Below are 26,513 nucleotides of genomic sequence, written 5' to 3'. Positions count from 1 at the left end.
ACCTTGATTTTTTTTTATAAAATTAGCAGATTAATTATAATTATATAAATGCATTTGTAAAATAATAATAAAATATCTTTGTCAGATACATTATAGATACATTATTCCTTGAACGCCAAACTACTTTTATTCAATGGTAATTAATAATAGAGGAAAGTACCTATATAAGTACAGTTATCTTCAGAGTCTGCTTTTTTAACATTCATTTTATATTTTGGATCAACTGTTTAGAAATTTCTTAAAAACAGTTGCGAAGCTTCCATTGATGCGGGTGATGCGTCGCATCCCTTCAAAATATTGTATTATAATACGTTTTTATTTAAAAATGTCACAGATCTATAATAAATTAAAATTCTCAGTAAATTTATTCAAATAATTAAATTCAATTTCGATTATTTAATGTGTGTATAAAATAAAAAATATCGTCGTAATGACCGATTCTGAGTGTGGCTGTAAAATAGAAATAATTTTGCAATCATCCTTCAGTTCTATGGTGTATTCAGAAAAATTAAAAACTATTGAAAGGGGAATTCCAAAGCATATTTTGAATATTATTACTAAATTAAAATCGTGTATTCGTCATTTCAGTGAAAATGATTATAAAAGCGACCACCGGTTATGTGGTTGTAAAAGGCAATCAATAAACTTTTTTGTTCGCCTTGTCTACTATTTGATTTAAAAGATACGTTCACAGCTTTGTTTTTGACCTATAGTTCCTTTTTTAAATTGTAAAATAAAGCTTGATTTTCATGCATCCGTTGTCCGACGATACGTTGATACGATATTAATTTTATTGGTAGAATTTAAAGACTGATTGGTTAGAAAATAACGCAGTTTTTAAATTTATTGCATTTTCATGCCTCCGTTTATCGGATATACGTTGGTGTCATTTTATATTTTCGTTTCCATAACGATTTTGCTATTTTACTTATATTTTTATTAAGGTTAGATTAAATTTGTCAAAAAAGTGTCAAAACGTCCGTTATCGTATGAACGCATGGTACAAAGAAAACAAGGTATGATCGATAGCGGCTCCAATTCCGTTAAGTTTGCGCATATCACCTGTGACGTCATACGCCATACAGAAAAATATCCATATTGTTCAATTGCCACTAATAAAAAAAAGACCTAAAATAGGGAAGAATCAGGACATAACCCCAAAAGTTATGTCAAATTATCGACCTTGACATTTGAAAAATTATTTTCGCGTTTATTGTGTCATCTGTTTGACAATTTGAAATTGGCGCGCGGAGCTTGCCGACCAATGGTGCCGTTTATCACCTGTGACGTAGTAACCAACCTGCGCAATATCATACCTTGTATTCTTTGTATCATGGTATGAACGGGTCCGTTGACGGGTTGAAGTAAAATATTTACCGATAGTGGAGCGAAAACGCTATGACCAATCAGAGCACCGTCGAACCATCGTATCAACGTATACGGACGCTTAAAAAAACGTAAAGTTTAAGCAGGGTTTACACTGTGTCACTTTGGATGTACAACCAAAATGAATCACTCAGATTGAATTCATCCAAATTGAACATCCTTGTTTACATCATATGTTTACATATATTCATCCAGTTCACTGTTTCATCTTCTGCAGGCTGCCACCTCTCCCAGTGCTTTCTATATCGAGGATGGCCGCACGGGTCGGCGTCGCCTGTTTACATTTTTCACTTGCCGTTCACTGGATGAATCAACGGTTCATTGAACGCTTCTTTCAACAAAAGTAGGAAGATCGTCAACTTGTTTCATCGTTCAATTTAAGTGTACACTTTGGATGAAACAGTGATGAAAGGCAATTTATACTTATCGCTTTGGATGATTCATCCAAGTTGTACATCCAAAGTGACAAATGTAAATGAGCATTTAGATACAGAGTTAGAGGTTCTTCAATTAAACAAATTCATCACACAAACTTATTTATTAAACAAATGAAACTAAGATTAAATATGAACAAAAAAAAAAATAACTTAACAAAACATGATAATTAATCTTCTAGGAGTTATTAATGTTTACGAATTTACAACTGAAATGTAAATATCTTGTCGTGCGTCGACGCGACGCCTTATATATATTATATATATACAGGGTGGCACAGACTGGTCCGAAAAACTTCTATATGAAGTTTTCTATTTGAGATCTTCTCTCCATCTACAAAATATGAGTGCAAATATAGCGCATATACAAAGTTACTTCATAAATAGAGCCTGTCCGCACATTTTAAAAATAATTTGTAGATTGGCGAAAAAGGTTAACGCTTTTTTTCGGAAGACTGAGTCACCCTGTATACAGCAGTCAAACCACGTAGAGAATATTTATTTTAAAATATGTCGCACTTATAATAACTTTTACTCTCAAAATTTAATTCGAATCGCTAAAAGTACTTGGGAGAAAATTATAATCATATGAAAAAAAATATTAAATTTTAACTCCCTGTAGCTACCCAACAAAGCAGAATCGTACCTATGTTAATATAAAAAATAAACCTTATTTTTACGTGAGGATCTCCCCACGAGAGATAGCACATGTTTTTTGGAACACCATATGTTTATAGATGTCTAGAGATAAATCTCTCCAAGTCGGAGAGTGCAAAATGTAACGATATTTATTACATATCTCCATAATGCGACCGTTTATTTCATACATTTGGCGATATTCTTGGTCTTCTCGCACACATGGAAATCAGCACCCAAAGAAGTCTTTTTCAGTTTCTAATGACAGTGCACTGTTGCTTTTTCGAACTTGTAATTAGAATATTTATTTCTGAAATTTAAAAATAAATTAATAATTTACAAATCTTTCATTCTTTAGACACACCTATATCAGAAATAATTCAAGGCATCACAGACTTTTCACTATGATTAATAGACTCTTGATACCATTTTGTAATAGTTGTTGTATCAGGTAATGCTTTGTTATATTGCTGTCGAACATAATTATAGGCGCGAGGAGAATAAAAGTGAAGGGTTAGAGCAAATTCTCTTTCTCCAGGAGTAAACTTTTCGTTTTTACAACCTTTTATTAATATATCTATAAGATCTCTTGACGAAGCAGGACATACAGGCTAAAAATGACATAAAAACGTTAATTTATAAGATTTTATTATTTTTTAAAATGTCTGTCAAAACTATTGAATAAAAAGTCTAAAGAAGAGGTGTAATACCATTTTTATTTGTTTATGCATTAGTGACGGAATCAAGATCATAAATGCTTATTTTACCAGTTTACTTGACACATTTGAACTTTGACAGATAGTCCAGTAAATAACGACAGGAAAAGACTCAAGTCTCGGCGTAATTGGTCGAAATTGACTTTTTAGGCGGTTTCTGTACCTTTTGGGAAGTAGTCTTCGGTTGGGGGGTAAATGTTTCCCCCAATCTACTCCCCAAAAGGTACACAATCCTGAAAAGATCTTGTCGACAAATTAAGCCATTGTTTCAACCTTCATTTGCTGGACTAAGATTTGTTTGGATGTTTTGAATTTATTTTCCTTAATTTCTTGTGTATATTATAACTGTGGTTTTGTGCAAAATGTACTGTGTACAAATTTGGAAAGACATAGTGTCAGGACTTGAATTCAAGATACAATATTCCGAATCTTAGAACAACAAAGGCTTTAAAAATATTTGCTTGTACGGGGGAGTCAACGATAGAGTAAAGTCCATTATCTCATTTATTTCGAGGTTTACAAAAAAAAAATTAAATATAAAAGTTATAGGGAAGGTTAAGATACAAATTTTAAAATTATTATAGAGTATACAAGGTGCTTCAAAAAAGTCTGGCGAGTAAAACATATGTTTTTTTAAATGCAACACCCTATTTTTTATTTTATTTTTAGATTCTGCGTAAAAGTCCATAACTTTTTTATATATAATGTTACATACCTAAAATTACTCGTTTTTGTAATATTTCAAATTGTTTAAATAAATGTTAAATTGCAGTGTGGTAAAAAATTGTCAGTGCTGCCATGGTTTCTGAAGTTGGAGAACCAAAATTTGGTAGGAGAGTTTTACAGTGATGAAAAAAAAGATATATTTAAAGATATTTTAGTTAAATGATACAGGGTGTTCAAAATATATTTATGAATTTCAACTATTTAAAATTAAAAAATCTCAAATTTTTTAAATGGTACCCCCTATATATTACCATTTTTTCTATTAGATTTTACAAAACTCTCCAACTTTTATTAAGTATGTCATATACCTATTTTTAATAGTTTGCGATTTATTTCAATTTTTTCTATTTTTACCCATATTTTTTAATATATTTACGCTATAAAATCATAGTTACCATGACAAAACAAAACTATTTATTACTTATCCTTAACAAGTAGCTTAATAATTAGTTACAATTGCTGGTATTAGTTAAGATTAATTCACTTTACTTAAATAAACTAAAATCGCAGTCCTGAATTTCTTGGTGTATTTCTATATTATGAAAGTTGACACTTGGATTTTCCGTCGGGGCGAATAGCCACATATTAGAGTAATACTAGACAGAGTACTAGATTACCTATTTGTTGAAGACTACTGATATAGGAATTTTCTTCGACATATAGTAAAGTTTTTTTTCTCATAGTAATTCTAGTTTATAATTCATTTCGTAAAGCCAATATTACTACTGCCGTGAAACCGTCCCATTACACACTGAATATGATAATCTACATCTATTCTTATAGTACTTAGCAAAGTACTATATAATATATAGTAATGAACCAAAAAATATGTTTCTCTTGGTTTGTTAGTGTATAATTCATTTCAGGAAAATCTGTAACTATTATCTGTACCATTTCTACTTATTACAAGAACCTAAACTAAATCTCAAATTTTGTTCTTAACTTGCTTAACAGACATGAAATTTTGATAATTATTACTTTTTGTCATGGGAACTATGATGTTATAGCGTAATTGTATTAAAAATATGGGTAAAAATAAAAAAAATTGGAATAAATCGCAAACTATTAAAAATAGGTCTATGACATACTTCATAAAAGTTGAAGAGTTTTGTAAAATCTATCAGAAAAAATGATAATATATAGGGCATACCGTTTAAAAAATTTAAAATTTCTTAATTTTAAGTAGTTTAAATTCATAAATATATTTTGAACACCCTGTAGCATCTAACTAAAATATCTTTTCATAGGTCTTTTTCTATATGTCTATAAAATTCTCCTACCAAATTTTAGTTTTCCAACTTCAGAAACAATGGCACCACTGACAATTTTTTATCAGACTGTAATCTAACATTTGTTTAAACAAATTTAAATATTACAAAAACTATTAATTTTAGGTATATAACATTATATATAAAAAAGTTATAAAATTTAACGCAGAATCTAAAAATTATATAAAAATAGGGTGTTGCCTTTAAAAAAAACATGTTATATTCGCCACACTTTTTTGAAGCACCCTGTATATTCTGTAATAATTTTAAAATGTGTATTTTAACCGTCCCTATAACTTTTATATTTAATATTTTTTTGTAAACCTCGAAACAAATGAGATAATGGACTTTACTCTATCGTTGACTCACCCTGTATGTACAGCATGCGATCGCTGCCCAGCAAAAATAATGGAATATCTTTTCACTAGTACTAGAATGTAGACTTTCTACATAGTGTAGAATTCTACATTCTACATTAGTAAGTAATTATATGTATACCGATCGGGTCACCGTAAAAGCGTGATCTGGATTTTAATGTGTCCGATAGTGATGTACACTATTGTATACAGCTTGATGAAAAATTAAATGTATTAAAAAGAGATAAAAGTTGGGTTGATACATTTCTTCTATGCGGTATTGCCAAATTTTGCATCAAAACATCAAACCGCACAAGTAGGCGCTTAGGAAAAATGTGGCATCTGGGGTTGGAACTTTAATTTTTCACAATTAGTTATTCATTTTACTACAGCAGTAATAGATTATCCAGTGTGTCCGTAAAGTAACAGATAAATTCATTTAAAATTCAACCGTTTTTTTTTGGAAAACGCTCGGACACGTCAATCTTAATTTTTAGTGGCGCTATTTTTAAACTAATTTGCTATTAAAAAAAAGATATCACGTGACACTTTAATTTTTTAAGATTATTAAAAATCTCTCAATTTTCATTTCAACAATATCTCTCTCTCTCTCTCTCTCTCTCTCTCTCTCTCTCTCTCTCTTTCTCTCTTGTTGCTCTTGGGTAATTCGCGTTTTAATCTGTTTGCACCATAGACTTAAAATAAAATATAGACTACACTATTTACATCTCAACGCGGACAAACAACCTTTTTTGTACACATGTTTACTTCTGGGTACAGTCGACCGAGCCTTCCTCATCCAGCCTATGTTGTCACGTCTTTAATATTATCAATATTTTTTTTCTTGTTATACACATATATTGAGATATTAATACTACAGTTTAATAAAGTAGGTTTTAATATTCCATAGATGTATTAAATAGTCCTTATACTACTAAATTATAAGTCGGATACTGTTTAAAAAGGATAAGTTCTTTACAATATGATAACACCGATTAGAGGCGAGGGAGCCTATTCATTCATTTATTACCTTGTAGTACGCGTGGCAAGTGTGCGGTAAAGCTTTGATGCCGCTATGTCCCCGGCTGTATTAACGCATTTTCTTAGTTTGTAGTCCTTAAGTGTTTATTTTATTGACTTTTTCTGTTCAAGAACTATAAAATATGGTTCGCCAGTGCCAAATTTGCAAGAAATTTGACTTAAATAATCCATTTAAGTCTTGAAACGACTTTCGACCGGTAGACAACTCTCAATTTGCCCATTGGGAGCCAGTGGCGTTGTTGTAGAAAGGCGCTTATTTAGATAATATTTTAGTAAAATGTAAAATCTGAATTTTTTCTCATTACATTATTTACTTACTTACATTGTAACAAAGTCATAATTATAACCCTGTTAATAATTAATAATGATTTTATTAAAAATATGGTTTATTCTAAAATTATCTTGAGCATATAAAATAACATACAAGAATTTTAAATTGATATTACATTATGAAACAATATTTTTTAATATACCGGGTCGTCTCAAAAGTGGCTCACCCCCTATAACTTTTTTATTTTTTCAGATAAAAAAAACAGATTTGTATGTTATAGGTATATGACATAAATTAGGATTTATTGATGTATTCAGTTGTTTTTGGTCTCTTCCTGTTTCACCGAAATGATTACATCTTTTTATTTTTAAAGGCAACCTCGGTATATTGCTACTTTATTCGATAAAAAATGACACTCTGAATAGAATGACATATCATATGTCAACTTTTGACATTGTCGCTGAAAAACAAATCGTATTTTAAATTTCAATCCAGGGTGCCATGGTGTTGTTAAAAACACTAAGTTTTAATCAAGGAGCCTTGGAAAAATAGTTTTGATCGTCTAATAGGTTTCGTGTCTTGTCTAAGTCGGTTAAAATATGTACAAATCGTATTTTTAATCATACATATGTCAATTTTTTCAAATGGAACAAGGGTGACTCATTAGCATATTTGGAAAAAGCATTTTTTTATGAATATATGATACCACACACTTGGTATTTCGAGTCAAATTGTCGTTATGAACCGCGTGTTACAATTACAATTAAACCATATGCGAAAATGTCAAAAGTTGACATATGATATGTCATTCTATTCAGAGTGTCATTTTCTATCGAATAAAGTAGAAATATACCGAGGGTGCCGTTTAAAAATTAAAAGTTATAGTTATTTCCGGTGAAACAGGAAGTGACCAAAAACAATGGAATGCGTCAATCCAAATTTATTTCATATACTAACATACTAAATCTTGTTTTTTTATTTGAAAATATAAAAAAATTATGGGGATGAGCCACTTTTGAGACGCACCCGGTATAATAGATAGTAAGATAATAAGACAGTACCGAGTTAAATAAATGTAGTTTTTATTTTATCCACTTCCTATCACCTTCCTTGCTTTAATGGAACAGATTTATGTTTTCTCTAATTTACATAATAAGACATCACTTAACCAGAAAAAAATTACAACAATCATATTTTTTTTTCTCTCCCTGTCGCCGATTCTATTATATCTGTGGAATAGATCCTGTTTTGATTAATATTAGGGGTTGTAAATGTTTGACTAAAATTAATAATTTATTATTAATTTCAAAAATTACCTAATTTCGATTATAAAATTTTTTCTATAACGTGTATTTTATTATTTTTATCCTTTTTGAACTCTAAATTGTTTTTTCTAAACTTTTATTTAAAAAACCTGTCCTAAATCTTAATAAAATATAAAAAAGTTTAAATACGATATATTTTTAATTTAATTATAGCTTCATTAAAATAAAAAAATTACCCGGCTATGATAGGGAGAGTTCAGGTGTACTTGAGAAACGAAAGACAGTGTTGTGTTTCTTGGCACAGTCGTCAGGGAACGACCGTTACGACAGAGACAACCTATCTATCGCTCGTGTCGCACTCGTTATAACCTAAAACAATAACACAACAATAACAAGACAGTGTCTGACCGCATGTTCCAGCTATTTATGAATGAGATGCTCAGTCTATATTTTATTTTAAGTCTATGGTTTGCACTGAAGGGCGAAACTAAAAAATATTCGGGGTTTATCCATCGCTTTTGGCTAGGTTGCGTTTTAACCGGATAACTCGGGAATTAATTAATTTCGCGTATTACCCGTAACAATATTCGTTATAAGTAGTAAGTCAATTATGAAGTTTCGTTTGTCAAACATAATGAGAATACTTTAGTTTGATGTTTCAGTACCACATCTGTAGTTTTTGTAATTAAATAATTAGATTATATATTTCTATTATAAATATATATTTTAAAAATTTTAACAAGTAATTGGCTCAACATAAAACGAAACCAGCAAATTATTGAGTCTATCATACTTTATATTGTAACACGTTTTAAATAAAATTTAAATGCTACTGCGGTTTATGCAATTTAATTCGGCCATATTAAACCCCCATCGCGGTCGGGCTAATTTTGTTGATATGTTCCTTCCTCGGTCTTTTTATGCAAATGATTAATACACTAATTAGTTTCATAAAAATGAATTTTTAATAAAAATAAGATTTATTTACTTACCCCCATGTTTGCTTCATCAGTTTTTAAGGAAGGACGAAGTGAAGCAGTCAAGTCCTTAACTTCACATTTTAGTCTTGTAATTTGCTTCTTATATCTTTCCATTTGTCGTTTTTGTTCTGCTATTTTAACTCTAGCAGCTTGAAATGCCTTTTTATATCCTCTAGATTTCAGTAAGCCATCTCTAGTAAAGTCTCCTACATAATGTTTCCTAATCAGTTTTCTTCTAAAATTAAATTTAAAATATGCTTTTATAAGACATACCGTAAAATGGGGTGAATAGAAACAGTTTCGTAGGCTATTAGCGATATACCGGTTGATAAAAATGTGGTATTATGTTCCCGAATATTTTAAAACATGGGTCTTTGTTTGTTCTTTGCGTATACATATAATTTGATTTTTGAAAAATATGCATATAAATATTAAATAAAAATAACTTTTGTGTTTCTATTCACCTGCTGTTCGGGAGAATAGAAACACACATTGATGTTAATGTTTTTATCTATTCTATTTCCAACAAGGTGATTAGAAACAGTAAATTATTACATATTTAAGTAGGTTTAACAATAATTAGCAAAACATATAATATAACAACTTACATGTACCAGCTTAAGTATTACTTTAAAAATAAATATTTTATTTATAAAGTTTTCGCGCCATACAAAATAGGTGATAAATCGATCTCACATTTATTGATCAGCTGATTGACAGAAACAGTGCTGCCACAGATAAAAATATAGTTTTTACATTTTATTGAGTATCTTTTATGGTATCTTTGAATAAGAAGACTAAGGAAGGAGCATAATGCTATCCATGTATTCATGCATGGTGGGCGGAAAAGGCACCATAAAAGCTCTCTAGGGTGGGGATCCTTGACAGTTCTGTTTGACGATTCATTTGACACATTTGAATTTGATTTGAAATTTTGTGGATTTGTCAGTCTTTACGGAGCTTATTTTATGTTATTTATTATTTATTCTACTACTGATAGTTGTATAAAGGTAGTAAATCTAGATGGAAATTGTGGCAGAACATAAATTAACAGTGACACTATCGCGATTTATCGAAAAAGACTCTAAAATAGTTGGTTGTTTAGCGTGCGTAGATCTCGGCAAAAATTGAGTGAAATAATGGAACAACTTTTCGCTAGTAAGTGACTATATAATATACATACGTGTAGTAAACCGATCATTTATGAAATTCACTTAAATTAACTAAATTATATATTTTTCTTGCATTTTAGCTTTTATTTATTACTTGTCAAAGAATTTAGATACGTTAATTTGACTTACCTGCTTCAGTAGCGTATCGGATGTTTGTGTTAATAAATACTTATTATAACTTATCTATTTTTATTAGAATTATATATTTTTATAAAAATTTTAATAACTACCAACATTTATTCACAACGTAAAATAAAACAACAAATTATTGTGTCTACCCCACGTCTACCCTACATCATAGTTTTACATTTTTTAAATAAAATTAGAACGACACTGATAAACCGGAATTTAAGTCGGCCATATTTGAGGCCCATCGCGGTGTACCTAAGATTTTTAATATGCTCCTTCCTTAGTCTTCTTATTCAAAGTTGTGTATTACCAATGATAGAAAAATTAGATATGTCGACTCTTTTTACTTTGAATATTTTTAATCGTGATTTGATTTTTTTCAGAAATGTTGTTTCTATTCACCCCTATGTTTCTATTCACCCCATTTTACGGTACCATTTGTAAAAGACATTAGTTGCATTCATTAAGTCAAACTAATTTTTGAAGACAAAAATTTCAATAAAGTTTAGCATTAATACGTAGTAGAGAGGAGCAAAGAGTGAACGAATAATTAATTGAGGCGGTAAGATGCAAAGGTGTGTCCGTGACCTTTAAAAAAAATGAGTTATATGCGTAGACACAGGCCTGAAGTAATTAATATTTGATTTGGTGGCAAAGAGATATATCATAAATAAATGAACACAAGCGACATCTATTAGTTGGTAGAAAAAGTAAATAGTACATATTGACTTTTCTATAACACTTTAACTTTTTTTCTTGAAATTATGCTTGAAATCAAAAGCACTTACACTCATTTGCGTCTTACAGCCTCAATTCTCTCCTAAATATGTTTACAAGACTCAATGAGAAAGAAGCCACCTAAGTCATATTTTTATAACCAAAAGATAATAATATAATTTAAAGAAATTACTAGATACCTCTTTTTTTTCGTAGGCTCTACAATTGTTTCGTTTAGGATTATTTTATCGTTTTCTATAAAGAATACACATTCAGTCTTAATGTCTATTGCAGAAGGTGATGTATCTCTAAAAATATAATAAATAATAATAAAAATAGTTGTATGTACTGATTACTGATCATATTCTATTGTAAAGTCGAAAAAAACACTAACATCAAGTCACCTTAGAAATGAGAATTGATGACCATTTTAAATCTAAAGTTTTACTAGCGACCGTCATCGATCGTCATTTCTAAAGCCGGGTCTCCACCAAAGCAACATTTGTCGGCGACTGTGTCACCGACTAGTGCTGTCGACAATGTTGCTGAAAATTCAGTAAAGTCGTCGACATTTTATGTCGCAGATTTAAGTCGCCGACTTTGTTTCATGTTTCGCTTGAGGAGCGGTACATCAAAGAAAAATCGTGTCGACGACAATGTTTACAAACATGTCGAAAGACATCTCCACCGAATCAACTCCCATCAGTAACTTTATCGGGTCTATTTCGCCATTTGTACTTGTGTAGTTCACAAGGCCAGAAGTTTGTTTTTTATTCTGTTGCTAAAAATAAATTTGGTATGGAGTGGAGCAATGATAAAACAAGATGTCCACCCTGAACTTTGGGACACTAAGCATACTACTTGGTATAAGAACAGAAATAGAAAGTATAATGCCTGGAATGATATTGCAACTAGTTTAGAAGTGGAGAGGGTGAAAAATATCGGAATTGCATCTCGATAATTTGTGTCCATTTTACGAATCCTAGGACCAATTATTTGGAGCAATGATTCAAAGTCAGCTGAACTCATTCTTAGAAAATTCTTGAAACTACTTCTTATTTCATTGTGGAGCAGATTTAAGTCATCTGTACAAAGATCAGTGAGCAAGTCACTATCACTATTTCTCTTCCGGAGGCTAGGACGTATCCAAAAACGACGTTGCCGTCTGGCTGGACGACGCTCCATTTCGCGAAATAATAAGGAATACGGATGAGATTATAATTACATCCTCGTCGTTCCACATGTTGATAAACACTAAATAAACTTTCGCTCTTTAGTCGAAAAATGAAGTCGATCAACAATATTTCTTTGGTAGGTACTATCTACATTTCTCGAAAATATTTATGAAAATAGTAACAAAAGTTGATGACAATGTCGTCGACATTATGTTGCTTTGGTGGAGACCCTGCTTAAGGTAATCGGTTTTTTATTTTCCATAATATGGTACCTATTTGAAATAAAACAAGTGTAAGCATAGACTTGTAATTATTGAGATACTTATAAATATAGTGTGGTTCACTAAGTATGCAACGTGTATGATCGTATATATGCCCTAAAGTTTTAAAGCGTCGTTATTCCAGTGCCGGGCAGTAGTACAGCAGGTGCACTATGGTTTCTTCTTCCTCTCCGCATTGCAGTAGTCGTCGTTGGAAATCTTCCATCTCACGAGGTTTACCCTCGTGGGGCAGTTTCCAGTGATGCCACCTACAATTATGCGTACTAAGTTCTTTTGTCTTTTTGCTATCTACAACTGACCATAGTCTTCGAGCTCTAGCGCAGTCCTCACGGTGTTGCCACGTCTCTTGCTGCTTGGCCTTGATGGTAGTTCCTATAGCTTCCTTCAGTGTGTTGATCGTCACAAGTGGTATATATGTCATCTACCAAGGCCTCTCCCATGGTCCCCTCTTTGGCGAGTCTGTCTGCTTCTTGATTGCCCACCACATTGTGGTGTGGCACTGTGGCCTGGCACCCAGTAGAGAGTAGCCTTGACGCAGCCAAGACAGTGCTTCTGGGAAGTTCATTTTTCGATTTCACTGATTGCATGTTGCATATGCTAGATTATTCACTAATTCAAGCTCAATATGTGAAAAATAGTTATACAAAATTTCTCGTTCATTCGTTTTTACCCGGACACCCGCGAAACTTACGTACGTTTTTTGCCTACCCTGTAGGTTGTTTGACTTGCAATCATTGTAAGTACCTTTGATATGGTTATCGCACATTCACTAACTTTTGACAGTATTCCCATTTAGATAGGGCTTTAATAAAAAAATCCCATATGTTGCATACTTTAATGAACCACACTGTATATATATAAGTACTATCGCAGATATTATTATTGAAAAAAATAATTAATAATAATAATCAGATATTTTTATTCCAACAGAAAAAAATACCGTGTAATTGTTTGTATTTCTTGTCCCTGTTCTAGATCCTCTTCTAATTTAACTACACTAGAAATAGAGATTTGACTCATAGGGTCCGAATCAAACAAACTAATCGATTTGTTAGAGTCGGTTAAGGCACCACAGGATTGAGCAAATTCAGGTCTAAAAAATAAATAATCTAAATCTTTATTGCATGAAAGTACTTATAAAGTTACCTTATTTGTATTTCTTCCTCCTGTTCTAATTTAACCACACCGGAAAGGGGGTTTTGATTTAAAGGATCTAAATCAAACACAGTAGGTGATGTTTTAGAGTCCGCTAATAAAGTGCTTGTCTGAGCAAATGTATCACTAGAAAATAAATAAGTATATTGTAAAATTAAACTTAATTTTTATGTTTAATAAAGTACATAAAAGTGTTATGATCAAGCGGACTTTGATCCTGACAGTTAAAAAAAAATCAAGTGTAATTATCGATAAAGCCCAGTTTTAGAATTTGAATTACAGATGTTTTTCGCAAAAAAATCAATATGGAGGTACGTTTAAGGTAAAATTATATTATAAAGTATACTGGAAAATATTACAGAAATTCCTGATATATTTTCATAAAACACTACACACCCCTGAATATTCTATGAATGTAATCGGTCATGTTTTTCGAAAACTGCGTTTCCCTTACCATTGTCCCATTGTTTCAGATCCATTTTGTCAGACTGTTAATTTCTAAGCCCGATGTTACACTGCGGGTTTTTACGCGACTGCAGTAAAAATAGTAATGGTGACAACACATTACTTTATATGAGACATGATACTAACACTACATGAATACTACATGAAATAAGTGTAAACTTAGCCTTGTAAATATTTTGCGATAGTTATTAAAAATCCAAAAACCTTAGCTATTTTTATGAAAAAAAAATACTTATGCATAAAAGTACATATAAAAATACCTTGTTGGTATTTCTTCCTCCTGTTCTAATTTAACAACACTGGAAAAATGGTTTTGACTCATAGGATTTAAATCAAACACATTAGTTGATATTATGGAGTCCGTTAGTGAACTGCTTGGCTGAGCAAATGTATCACTAGAAAATAAATAAGTAAATTGTAAAATAATACTTATTTTTATGTTAAATTTCTCTTAAGCGGCCCATACATTATCAAACAAATTGCGCAACATAAGCTGTTGCGCAACGAGATGCTAATGTATGGCCTTGTTTGATGCATTGCGCAATTGTTTGAAAAGTTTCAAAATGTTTGAATTCTTTTATGCAACGGGACTGTTTGCGCAACGCGTTGTGCATTGTATGTGTGTGTTGTGCTTCGCTGTGCAACATTTTAGTTGTTTAGCGACGTCGCTTTTTTCTCGAACAATACACAACTTTGTACACAAAAGTTGTGCAACGCAACGTTGGGCATCGCTTTGTTGCGCAATTTGTTTGATAATTTGTGGGTCGCTTAATATAAAGTACATAAAAGTTTCATGGTTAGACTATGATCTTGGTAGTTAAAAAAAATCAAGTGTAATAATTATATTCATAAAGCCTATTTTTAGAATTATATGTATTTGTGTATTATAGTATTGGGGTAAAAAACTAATAATTCCACGCTATAGCCGTTATTTACTAGTTATTGTTGTGTGCCCAATTGTTCATGAAGGAGTAATAAGGGATGTAAGGCTCATAAACAAATAAATATTATATCGCTGTTAATTAATTTTCTTTATGTTCCCAGTCGCCATTAATATTTGAAAAATTGTTCTAAGACTGGAGATTATGTCAGTGTATGTAAAATTAAATAATTTAATTATAGCTACTAAATGTAAAATTGTTAATTAATTTGGGAAGCCCGCGCTAGCGTCATTAGCGCTTCGGCGAGAAGTTGAAGAAACATCTCGACCTTCAGTTTGAGTGTCCAATCTAACAATATACTTTTTCTGACTGTATACCTTATAACTACTATCTATAATAACTTAATAGATAGTAACAAGATATTGAAAATATACTCTAACAAATTCACCTAACAATATGTAGATGCATTTAAAGCATAATAATATTATAAAGTTTACTGGAAAATATTACAGAAATTCTTGATAAATTTTTATAAAACACCCCCTGAATATTCTATGAATAAAATCGGCCATGTTTTTCGAAAACTGTGTTCCTCTTACCGTTGCCCCATTGTTTCAGATCCATTTGTCAGACTGTATTTTTTAAGCCCGATGTTACACAGTGCGTTTTACGGCTGCAGTAAAAATGCAGGGACCAGGGATGACGACAACACATTACCACAGATGAACTTTCAGATGTGGCACTTCTGATACATCTGTGTTAATCGGACATTACTTTATATCTTTGAATAAAAAGCTTATATGAAACGTAAATGCTTTTTTTCCGCATCACCAACCCTCCCACAATTTCATGCGGCTCATCGGTTTGACGGCAGCACTGAAATGTAGCGCCGACACGAATATCCTTATGTTAACTGCATATATTTATAAAGTAAAAAATTATAAGTATTTGATATGTATATGCGTAACTCTTTTTATTGCAGCCGCAAAAACGCATAATGCAACACAGTATGACATGATAGGTTGATGTATAAGATTGGTACCGGTGCCGTTAAAACGCATGCGTTTTTACTGCAACCGCAAACACCGGCACATGAAGGGTAGAGGTAAGGAGAAATATCTTTCGTCTATCCAAAAGTGGTGATCAAAGAGGGAAGACTTAAGATGGCGTTGCTGTAGAAAAAGTTTTACATTTGAAAAAAGCGCTAAAAATTTTTAAAAAAAGTAAAATAATTAAAAAGAGATGATAAATATGTGATTTCTGAATGCGCTTTTTGACTAACTTCACATTATTTATAACTGTTAAGTTTAGTTCAATCCTTTATTGCTTGTTAACGCTACTGTGGTCATTTAGTGAACCCTTATTTTTCTCATTTTGGGACTAGTTTTTAAAATACAGTTCAATAAAAGATGTTTCTCCATACCTCTATGATACACCAGGCTAAAGCCTATTTTCCCTGATATGGAGTATAGACAGTATTATCAAAAACTATTAAGATAAAGTGGACATTAATATTAACAGTTAATTTGTAACATAATTTTCCATAGTAATTTATTATTTGTCATGCTACGAAGCACACAGCACACTTGATTAGAAAACTTTTTGATCACATTGTACTTCCAAGAAAATAAGTTTAAACTTAGCCTTGTAACTATTTTGCAATAGTTATTAAAATTTTAAAAATATTAGTTATTTTTATTGCAAAAAATGCTTATTATGCAAAAGTACTTATAAAAATACCTTGTATGTATTTCTTCCTCCTGTTCTAATTTAACGACACTGGAAAGAGGATCTTGACTTACAGGCCCTAAATCAAACACACTAGTTGATATTTTGGAGTCCGTTAATGAACTGCTTGTCTGAATAACTGCATCACTAGAAAATAAATAAGTAAATTGTTAATTTCTCTAATATAAAGTACCCAAAAGTTTCAGTATCAAGCGGACTTTGATCTTGACAGTTAAAAAAATAAAATGACCGAAATGAATAATTAGGACTTGAATTTTGGATGTTTTCTGCGAAAAACAATATGGAGGTTTTAATCTTAAAGACCTATTTTATATAACATTTCGTTTAGCCATCATCATACCACTTCATAAACTTATGTTTGAAATAAAAGAAGTGTAAGCTTAGGCTCGTATAATAACTTAATATAGTTATAAGTATTTTAACAGATATTATTAAAAATCTACTCTAGTGCTTGTTTTGAAGTAAATATAAAAAAACTGCAAAACAGGTAAAAAATCAATGTCTGCATACCTTGTACCTGTTCTAATTTAACTACACTGGAAATAGAGTTTTGACTCAATGTAAATGAAACAACCAGTGGCATCGCCCGAGGGGGGCAGGGTGGGCCGTGGGCCACCCTTGATTAGCTTGGGCCCACTAACGGCCCACCCGCGCAATGTCCAGAAAATATAATCAACAACTATGATATGGTAAATTATCTGGCCCACCCGAATAAAACCTGGTCCCAGTGCTGGCCCACCCTGAAAAAAATATCTGGCGACGCCACTGGAAACAACCTAATTGATGTTTTAGAATGAGTTAATGTACAGCTGGACTTCATTACTAGAAAATAAGTAAAATATTAAAACAATTGTAAATTTTTATGGTTATTTTCTCTAATATAAATGTGATCAAAAGTTCCCAGGTCTATTTTTACCTGTACCGGTAAAATAAATTGCAGAATTATCCATTGTGTTTATTTATACATATGAGAGCTCAATAAGTTCTGGAACTGTCAAATTGAATGAAGATTCATCTATTTCAGATTTGATCATTGAACTGAAACTATGTCGTCGTCTAAAAAAGCAGTAGTAGAGACACCTATTAATTTTAAAATAAAATTTAATTCTAAATTCGTCACTCAAAAATGGAACATCATCTTCTTGAGACGAATTTTCCTTGACGGTTTCTCTAATAGATCATATTTTTGCAGTGATCTGAACAAACATATGCTCAACGTAAAATTAAAAAAAAAGTTTATGTCAATTTTTAGTAAATGACGTCTAGAGATTGACCAGGCCAAAATCACAGATTGTCACTACCCAGCCGTCTTTGATGCCATTTTTTTAATCATGCGGTACTTTCCCTCAGTAGAAGTAAAAGTTAATATAGACCTTTACCTGTTATGCTCAAAAATTGTGGGCCAATTTTGTCTAGAACTATCTTTGAAGTGGCAGCTACAAACTCTAGAATACCTTGATGGATCACGATCTTTTCTTCTGTAAAATAAAAATAAATACGTAGTATGTAAGAATGATGAGTGTAATAATTAATAAAGAGCAAGACTGGTCTTGGTCAAGACTAGTGTTCGATCTACAGGACTAATAGCAAGACAAACCAGTGCAAGCAGAGACTTTTATTACATACTAATATTTTATTACATCCCATTAATTTTAATTTATTAAATAAAACAAATATTTAAGAAGTTTCCTCTGAAACGATTGCCGGCGAATAGGTGATTTTAGTAGCCATGAACAATAAACCACAAAAACTTTTTTATTGGCACATAGAAAGACAGATACAATACATACAAATATTATTTATTTCTTTAGAGTTTCATTTGCTCTAAAATACTTTAAAAACATTTTTTTAAAGATCTTCTATGTAGAAATTGTCTTAGAAATCTATCAAAAATGTGCAAACAAACCCATGTCTATACGTGCTCTCTTTCAGACCCTTACAGAATAAGTACCACAACCAATGCTGGATCCTGCCAGACCAAAACCATGGGGGTCTTGGTTTTCCATTGGCTTATCACTAGTATGGTATAATATAATAGTAACAAATTATGTTAAAATAATTTGTTTTTCTATAATATGTATGCATTACTTTGATATTAAAATATTTTCTTAGCTTATAAAAAAAAGTATATTTTATCCTGGAATGTACAGGGCGGGTCAAATTGGACGCTTCTAAAGGGACTTTTAGTCTTTAGAAGTCTTTTCTATAGTAGATGTGAAAGATACCTTCGCATAACCGGTAAGTACTTCTAATTCTTGTCTAGATACGGGCAATTTAAAAATAAGAACCTTTATTCTTCTGCAAAGATAAAAATCCACAGGCGCTAAGTCCGGCGGACTGAACGGCCAAAGGCTGGGATTTTGGTTAGCTATTCAATTACAGCGCTTTCAGATGGAGCAGACCGTACGCGCGGAGCGTCCGCGCGGATGTTTTTTCAATATAGCTCATCCAGACGGAGCATACGCGACCCATGTGAAATCGTTCATATAAATATAAATATATTCTCATGCTACTTGTTCATATAAATATAAATATATTCTCGTGGTACTTGCTCGAAGTCGCGGACGGTCCGTCGCGAACGCTCCGCTCAGTGTTATCAGATTGGCAGAACCTGCACATGGCTTCGTCTGCCAACCCCGTTATCTTTAGGTGCCTATTTAGCTTACAACGCCCTGTTAGTAGACCCACTACAGCTTTGACTGTCTTTCTGTCCTTGCTTATCAGGTCTACCGTAAACTTTGGCGAATGTTCTATTATATGAACTTTTTCGGCTGTCTCTTCCCTGGTGAGTTTCTCCACCATTCTAGAGATACACAAATTGAAAGAACAGAGTGAATGAAGTGAACTTCTTGAATTTCACTACTACAATATGTACACCTCTAAATAACGGATACTCCTTATAATGGACATGGACTGTCTGGCGTGAAATTTAGGAAAATTTAATATAAATTTACCTCTTCCTTTCAGACAGACTAGACTTCGTGAGTGTTCATACAGTCAAATAAAATAAGTAATAATGAATTCATTTGCACGTGCGTAAATAATTACAAAAAAATAACGTGCCGGTTAGTGTACTATGCATAATGTTTCCTATGAATTTGACCGGTGTTGTTCTGTGCCGGGCCGGGCGTTCATAATGGGTTACCTGCTTAAAGTTATTGTAAATTTTGAACAGTAAAACATCCCAATAATACAATATTAATTTGTAACTAATACCTTAAGAGATTAATCCAATTCCTTCTTTCCGCTGGGTCTGCAGGAAACATAAAAAAATTGCATTTTTGTCTCTCGCTATAATGTTTACAGTTAGGAGCAAAACACATCTTGGTTACTTTTGAAACTAGAAATACAATAAAAATCACACATTATTCTTGATATGTAAAAAAAAACAACAACGGGTATAACCTCAAACTGCTTAAAATTATTAGATATAATTGAAAATAGACTTTACTTTTATCAAATTATAGGAAAATCTCTTTAAAACATACGTTGAATTCTAGTAAATATCTGAAAGCTCTATTTGCTCGGAGAAAATGGAAGAATTAAAATTATAAATTAGGGTCTTGCACTCGCGTTTGGAAAAGTTTTACGCTCCGCCCTTTGACGTGACGTGACGACATCGTATGTTGTTTATGCGGTATCGTGTATGGTACGGCCTAGCCAACCAAAGCTTTTAAACATATTAAACCCTTATAATAAATGCCTTATTTTATGTTCAAGAATCCAAAAATGAAATAAAATACCACGTGTTCCATAAGAAAAAATATAACTTTGGTATAGATCTTAGTGCTGACACTCCCTGTACATTTCAAAATAATTTTAAATTATGCACATTGCCTTCCATTGCCTTCCTACATATACCCATAAAATAGTTGATTTCTACATTTTTCCGTTTTCGTATAATCAACCGAGGCGAATGAGGTGCGCCACTCTGTATACAGGATGAGTCTTAAATAAGTGCAAATATTTTCAGGGCTGGTAGATCTCTATAAAAGAAACATATTTTCTCTTTACGTTCTGCAAATAAGTCGAAAATAACCGAGTTATTTTATTTTGAGAATTAAAAAGAAATAATTTGTTGCTTAAATTTTATGAACCACTAGATCTTTTCTGGATCTTTCTTACTTTTATTATTAACTAAAGAAGAAGAAGAAGAAATTTAGCTTTCAAGCCGCATCAGCATCAAAGGCTATTTAGCGGCGTACCACCCGCTATTTTAGTTCGGTACAAAATTTGAGATTTTACTAAACAACATGTTTATAGACAGATTGTATATGTTAACAGTACAGACATTGATTTTGTATAAATAAAAAGTAAATGGTACAGACAACATAGAATAAAACAATAAAGCGTAAAAATATGTACAATTGAATTAGTAATTGGTTGCTTTTAAACCAAAATGTAGTTTTTTAGATACCTATATTTTAGATATACATATATCCCGATCTTTCCAGAAAATCAAAAAGTTTTGGTTGCTCACTTGTAGAAAAAATAACTGACATGTCTGACGAAAGACTCTGTAGACTTCTCTTAGGTTAATTAACTGACTACATTCCTTAAGGACATGTTTGACAGTTAAAGGATTACTACATTTATCACATAGAGGCGGTGGTTGACCCTTAAGCAAAAATTGATGAGAAAACCTATAATGTCCTAATATGAGTCTGTTAATAACTACTGCTTTGCGACGATCTTAACTCGATAATAATTAAAGCAGATAATAATTAATTAATAACTCAAAAATTCTTAATAATTTTATTTTAATTATGTAACTGAAAAAATACAATATATAGGGTAATTCACGGCGATGATGGTACGATTTGGGCATCTTTTAACCAGCCAGGACACAAAACTTTACAGCGCTTTCAGATGGAGCGGATTAGTCCGCTTTCAGATGGACCGTCCGCGACTTCGACCACGTACCATGGCTTTATATGAACAATTTCACATGGGTCGCGTATGCTCCGTCCGGATTATTTTGTTCGACGGCTATCTTGAAAAAACACGACGGACGGCCCGCGTGGACCCGGACGGTCCACTCCATCTGAAAGCGCTGTTAGACGTTTATGGAGAACCGGTGATGGGATTTTTTTGAAAATTTGCATTTTTCAAATAAATATATTATCAGCGTTACAGTGTTGCCAGATCATTTGAAAAGTGATAGCATCTTTGTAATTTTAAATGGAACACCAATAATATTATTACATTTTTGGAAACTACTATCATATGTCATAATTTTTCTGTTATACCAACCTACACCTATCTCTTATAGTATTCGAGGTAAAAAATAAAGTATGTGTAAAATTGGCAAAACATGATCTTGAATAAAAATTGGTAAAATTATGAAAGGAACATTTTAAAAATTGAAATTTGGGTTATTCGATCTGTCTAATGTCTAACAGCAACAAAAAAAAATATTTCTGTTTGTTATAAAATTGCCCAAAACTTTGTTATTTTAAATTCTATACTATGTATATTTTATAAAAAATGAAAGGATTAATAAAATTGATTTTCAACGATACATTATGTTCCTATACCTACACCTTCCGATTTTTTAATTAGAGCTATTTAAAAATTAATAATTCTGTTATAGTTTCATTACAAGAATTTCGTTACATTGTTATGACAATATTAGAAATGTAGTCTGAAGCAAATATTGAACTACTAAAATTGAAAACATTCTTCAAATCTTTATTAGTTTACACTGAAACTTTTAAACTAATTAGATTTAAATTAGTTTCAAATAAAAAAAAAACAGTAATTATGGAAGTCAAATTTATTCTAACCTGAGCTATTTTTTGATTTTGATGAACGATCGTGAACTGCGAAAATCGAGGGTACACTACCACGCTTCAAAGCCAATCTATTTCCAAGCTCGAATGCCCTAGGCTCAATGTAATCACTTGGTTTAAAATGTCCAGAGCATATTTGGAAATTTGATAAATCCTTACTCTCCATTTTAACATTAAAATCTATTTTACAGAATTGCAACCAAGCAATACGTGTACGTGGATCCTTTGGAAGCCTAAAATTTTATATTTATATCTACCTAATAGGTCAATAATAAGGTAACAACAATTTAGGTATTTTAACAAATTATTACATAATAAAATAATCTGCCAAATATACAACAATCAATAGCTGTCCATACGCCTCGAGGCCTGGTCTTTCTCCAAAATACCATAGTTTTGTGAGAAGCCCTTTTTTATTGTTGTATCCTGGGTGTCTTTCCGTGTATGGGCAGCTAATGAACTGCTGTGTATATTTACTAAATAAAAAAAAATCATTTAAAACTAGCTTAAAAAGAAGGTATACCTATATCAAAGAAATATTTTAATACCCCACATTTTAAAATAATCAAAAAAATAAAATTTTACGCATATGCACATTTAGATACACGAAAAATTATAGGCCCAATTCGTCCACCGGGACCTATCACCGGGATTTTTCAGGCGGATTGTGTACCTTTTGGGGAGTAGTTTTAGGGAAAAAAATTGTAACACCGTGCTCGGCCATAACACCCAAATGGCCGAAAAATTAATTTGAATGAAAAGTAAAATGATGTTTAGGTGATGTAATTACCTATAAAAATGGTCCCTATCATTTTTGTCGTAGAATTAGTAGTTTTTGAGATATTCCGGGGCCTCGAAGATCCCTGAATTTTCTCGGAGATAGATTTCATCAGCGTATCATTTTTGATGATTCAAAATTCATTTAAAAGGTAGAATAGGGTAGAATCAACAACTTATTCAACTTCATATTTTCACTTATAATAGCTTATTTGTCAAGGTTTTTTGTGCGGGTGCCAGATATCACAAGCATTGTCATACACAATTTTATGTGGTGCTCTTCTTCTAAAAGTTTTTTGATTTCTATATGGACTTGATCTGATCCAGGGGATTTTCCGATTTTGCTGTTCTTATGCTATTTCAGACCAAATGGTGAAGGTAGTCCATTATATCCGGGAAAAGAGTTGCAAAAATGATTGCAGGTAGTTTTGAACTTTTATTTTTTTCCAACTCCGCCATATTGATGTTTGTTACTTACAAAATTATTATGCAATTTTCTTTTGTTTACGACACTTTCCGGAAATCCCCAAAAAGCGGAGAAGCCACTCACGAATAATTGTTTTTTTTTTATTAAAATGTGATTAAACAAATACTCCAAATTTTCTGAGCTGGCTAAAGAGACTCTAGGAACAACCGTTAAAAAAATATTGACAAATAAGCTATGATTAGTGACAATATGAACAAGTTTGTAAAAATGTGAATATTTTTGTTTGCCCGGTTTTTTTATTATCACAAAATATGAGAAAAATCAAACAAGTTCCAAGTGATAGCTGTTGATTCTACCTTTTAAATGAACTTTGAATCATTAAAAATATTAAATTTTAACCGAGTTATTAAACAATTTATCCTATCAATCAATAATTAGCTTATGAAACTCCGGAGCCGTTAAGATTTGGAGAGAAAATTCAGGGATCTTCGAGGCGGAATATCTCAAAAACTAGTATAATTCTACCTAAAAAATAATAAGGACCATTTTTATAGGTAATTACCTAAGCTTCATTATTCCATTTTATTCCAAGAAAATTTTTGTAAATTGCATACTTTGGCAGATGTTTGCGAAAAACTGATGTCTTGGCCATTTGGGGCTAAAGCTGGCCGAACACAGTGTTACAAGTTTCCCCCCTAAAACTACTCCCCAAAAGGTACACAATCAGAATAAAAAGTCTACTTACCCTAACAAGTTACTATAAGTGCTACATATTTTAATGCTAAAAAAGTGTCGATAAATTCACCAGGGGCGTTCATATGGGTTATCACTGGAATATTTTTCAAAAAAAAAACATGTGCTCCACTGACTTTTTTCTTTTGTTATTGAAATTGTGTAGGCCGTTTAATGCCAATTAAAAGTTATCTCTTGACATTTTCTCGAATTTGGCCTCCTTGATGAGATAAATGCAATTTTATTAATAACAATTAATAAAATTAAAATTAAATTAATAAATTATATATTTTAGTTAATTTATTATTAAGTATTATTACTATTATTTATGATTACTATTAGTCGAACCTACAGTAATTTCAAATAGAAAAATAATGGTATTTAAGATAATTACAAAAAAACTAATTTTAAAAATTATTAACGTCCTGTAACTCTAAAACTATGCATTTCCATACCCATGTTTATAGGAACTTTTTTTCATATTTTTTGATAAGGAATCAATCAGTAGTTATTTAAAACTTTCGCAAGTTAATGATATTAATATTTTTAAGGTTGCTTTTAGACTTGGATTAACACAAATTAATAAAATTGCGTTTATCTCATAAAAAAGGCCGAAATCGACAATATATCACGAGACAACATTTAATCGACATTAAACTGCTTACACTATATCACTAACAAGAGAAAAAAAAGTCAGTGGCGCACATACTTTTTTAGAAAAATATTTCAGTGATAACCTATATGCACGTCCCTGGTCAATATGTCGACACTTTTTTAGCTCTAAAATATGTTGCATTTATAGTAACTTTCACGCTCAAAATTTAATTCGAAAAGTACTCGGGAGAAAATTGTAATAAATCGAAAAAATATTAAGACTTTAACACCCTGTAGCTACAAAACAGAGCAGAATCGGAATCGGACCTATGTTGATATGAAAAATAAATAGAATCTCCCCACGAGAGATGGCACATAATTTTTGAAACACCCCGTATCAAACAAATCAATTTAATATTATAAACAGGTATTTAAGAAAGGAAAGTAACCTAAATCAAAAATGACATTAATAGGTATAATTTCTTAATTTATAAAATATAAATAAAATCACATATTTCTAAAATTCTTTTATAGTAACCTTATACCTAGTAATAAAATACCGTACGGTAATTACGGTATAGCCATGCAAAAAAAACAGCGTCAGACGGCTTGGTAAGATAATTTTGCCGAGGCCAAGCTCTAGATATCACTTGCTTGAACCGTACTCTTCTTTATTTTTTAATGACCCTTACTGCCCGTTGACCTTAAGAAGGTTGTAATTATTTTTATATTGCGTAAAAATGATTTTTAAATGGTAAGTTCCTGAAAAAAATATTTTTTTTTGTAAATAGATTTCATTTTTTTAGTCTGGAAACGTTCTGTCCTTTATAAACCTTTCTATAAGTGTTAATGTTTGCCAAATTTTATGTCAATTTTTAGTAAATGACGTCTAGAGATTGACTTCGCCAAAATTATGATCGATTGTCATTTTCCAGCGGTCTTTGACGCCGTTTATTTTTCTACAATATTGTACAAACCTACTTGTGAAAAGCTAATCCAGCAGTCTTTTTCCTATCGCACAAGAAGCACAATTTTCTTCCCATTTCTGTTTTAAAGAAAAAAAAACACTATAAAATCACTAGTGAAGCTCAAGGTACATCGGGTCCCATGTATATTTCACAAAAATTCATCTGTTAGGCAAGCACTGGCGTACTGCGCAACTCTAAAATTCCAAAAATCGATTAGCCATTCGTCGCACGCAAACGATAGCCGTACGAACGAACAGCTGGTGCTAGTGTCTAGTCTCTTATTGGTGTAGTTATCTGATCGATATTTCAAAATCCACGCTTGCACATTACGAGTTCAAACCATATACATATAAACTATATCAGACTATATACAGATTATCGTTTATACTTGGAAAGTGTTGGAGTTGAAGCCAAGTTAGA

At 31.7% G+C, this 26,513-nt stretch overlaps 1 protein-coding gene across 3 annotated transcripts; it reads right to left on the bottom strand.

Annotated features, from left to right (window-relative positions):
* Nucleotides 1-2,017: 2,017 nt before the first annotated feature.
* LOC115876343 lies at nt 2,018-26,513 on the bottom strand. Of its 3 annotated transcripts, XM_030892077.1 has the most exons (13): nt 26,341-26,513; nt 26,107-26,287; nt 22,590-22,828; nt 20,020-20,143; nt 18,183-18,281; nt 16,795-16,929; nt 14,434-14,568; nt 13,700-13,834; nt 13,494-13,646; nt 11,298-11,405; nt 9,092-9,314; nt 2,821-3,067; nt 2,018-2,766 (listed from the first exon to the last, which is right to left on the bottom strand). In XM_030892077.1, exons 2-12 carry the CDS (start codon nt 26,166-26,168, stop codon nt 2,837-2,839), a joined length of 1,644 nt encoding a protein of 547 aa, XP_030747937.1. In that variant the 5' UTR covers nt 26,169-26,287; nt 26,341-26,513; the 3' UTR covers nt 2,018-2,766; nt 2,821-2,836. The 3 variants fall into 3 exon arrangements, with proteins under 3 accessions (XP_030747937.1, XP_030747938.1, XP_030747939.1); XM_030892078.1 differs by having other exon boundaries at nt 26,103-26,513; XM_030892079.1 differs by lacking the exon at nt 2,821-3,067 and having other exon boundaries at nt 26,107-26,513.

Source organism: Sitophilus oryzae, unplaced genomic scaffold (genome assembly GCF_002938485.1).
Source record: "Sitophilus oryzae breed Bouriz unplaced genomic scaffold, Soryzae_2.0 scaffold_1432_pilon_pilon, whole genome shotgun sequence".
NCBI classification, from domain to species: domain Eukaryota; kingdom Metazoa; phylum Arthropoda; class Insecta; order Coleoptera; family Curculionidae; genus Sitophilus; species Sitophilus oryzae.
This window is presented reverse-complemented; position numbering and strand designations above follow the sequence as displayed.

Coding starts and splice junctions, on each gene's coding strand:
- LOC115876343 (XM_030892077.1), bottom strand. CDS start 26,168: ATGGGAAGAAAATTGTGCTTCTTGTGCGATAGGAAAAAGACTGCTGGA. Junction 20,144..22,589: donor AAAATCAAAAAATAGCTCAG/GTTAGAATAAAT, acceptor TTGTATTTCTAG/TTTCAAAAGTAACCAAGATG. Junction 18,282..20,019: donor AATTGGATTAATCTCTTAAG/GTATTAGTTACA, acceptor TTTATTTTACAG/AAGAAAAGATCGTGATCCAT.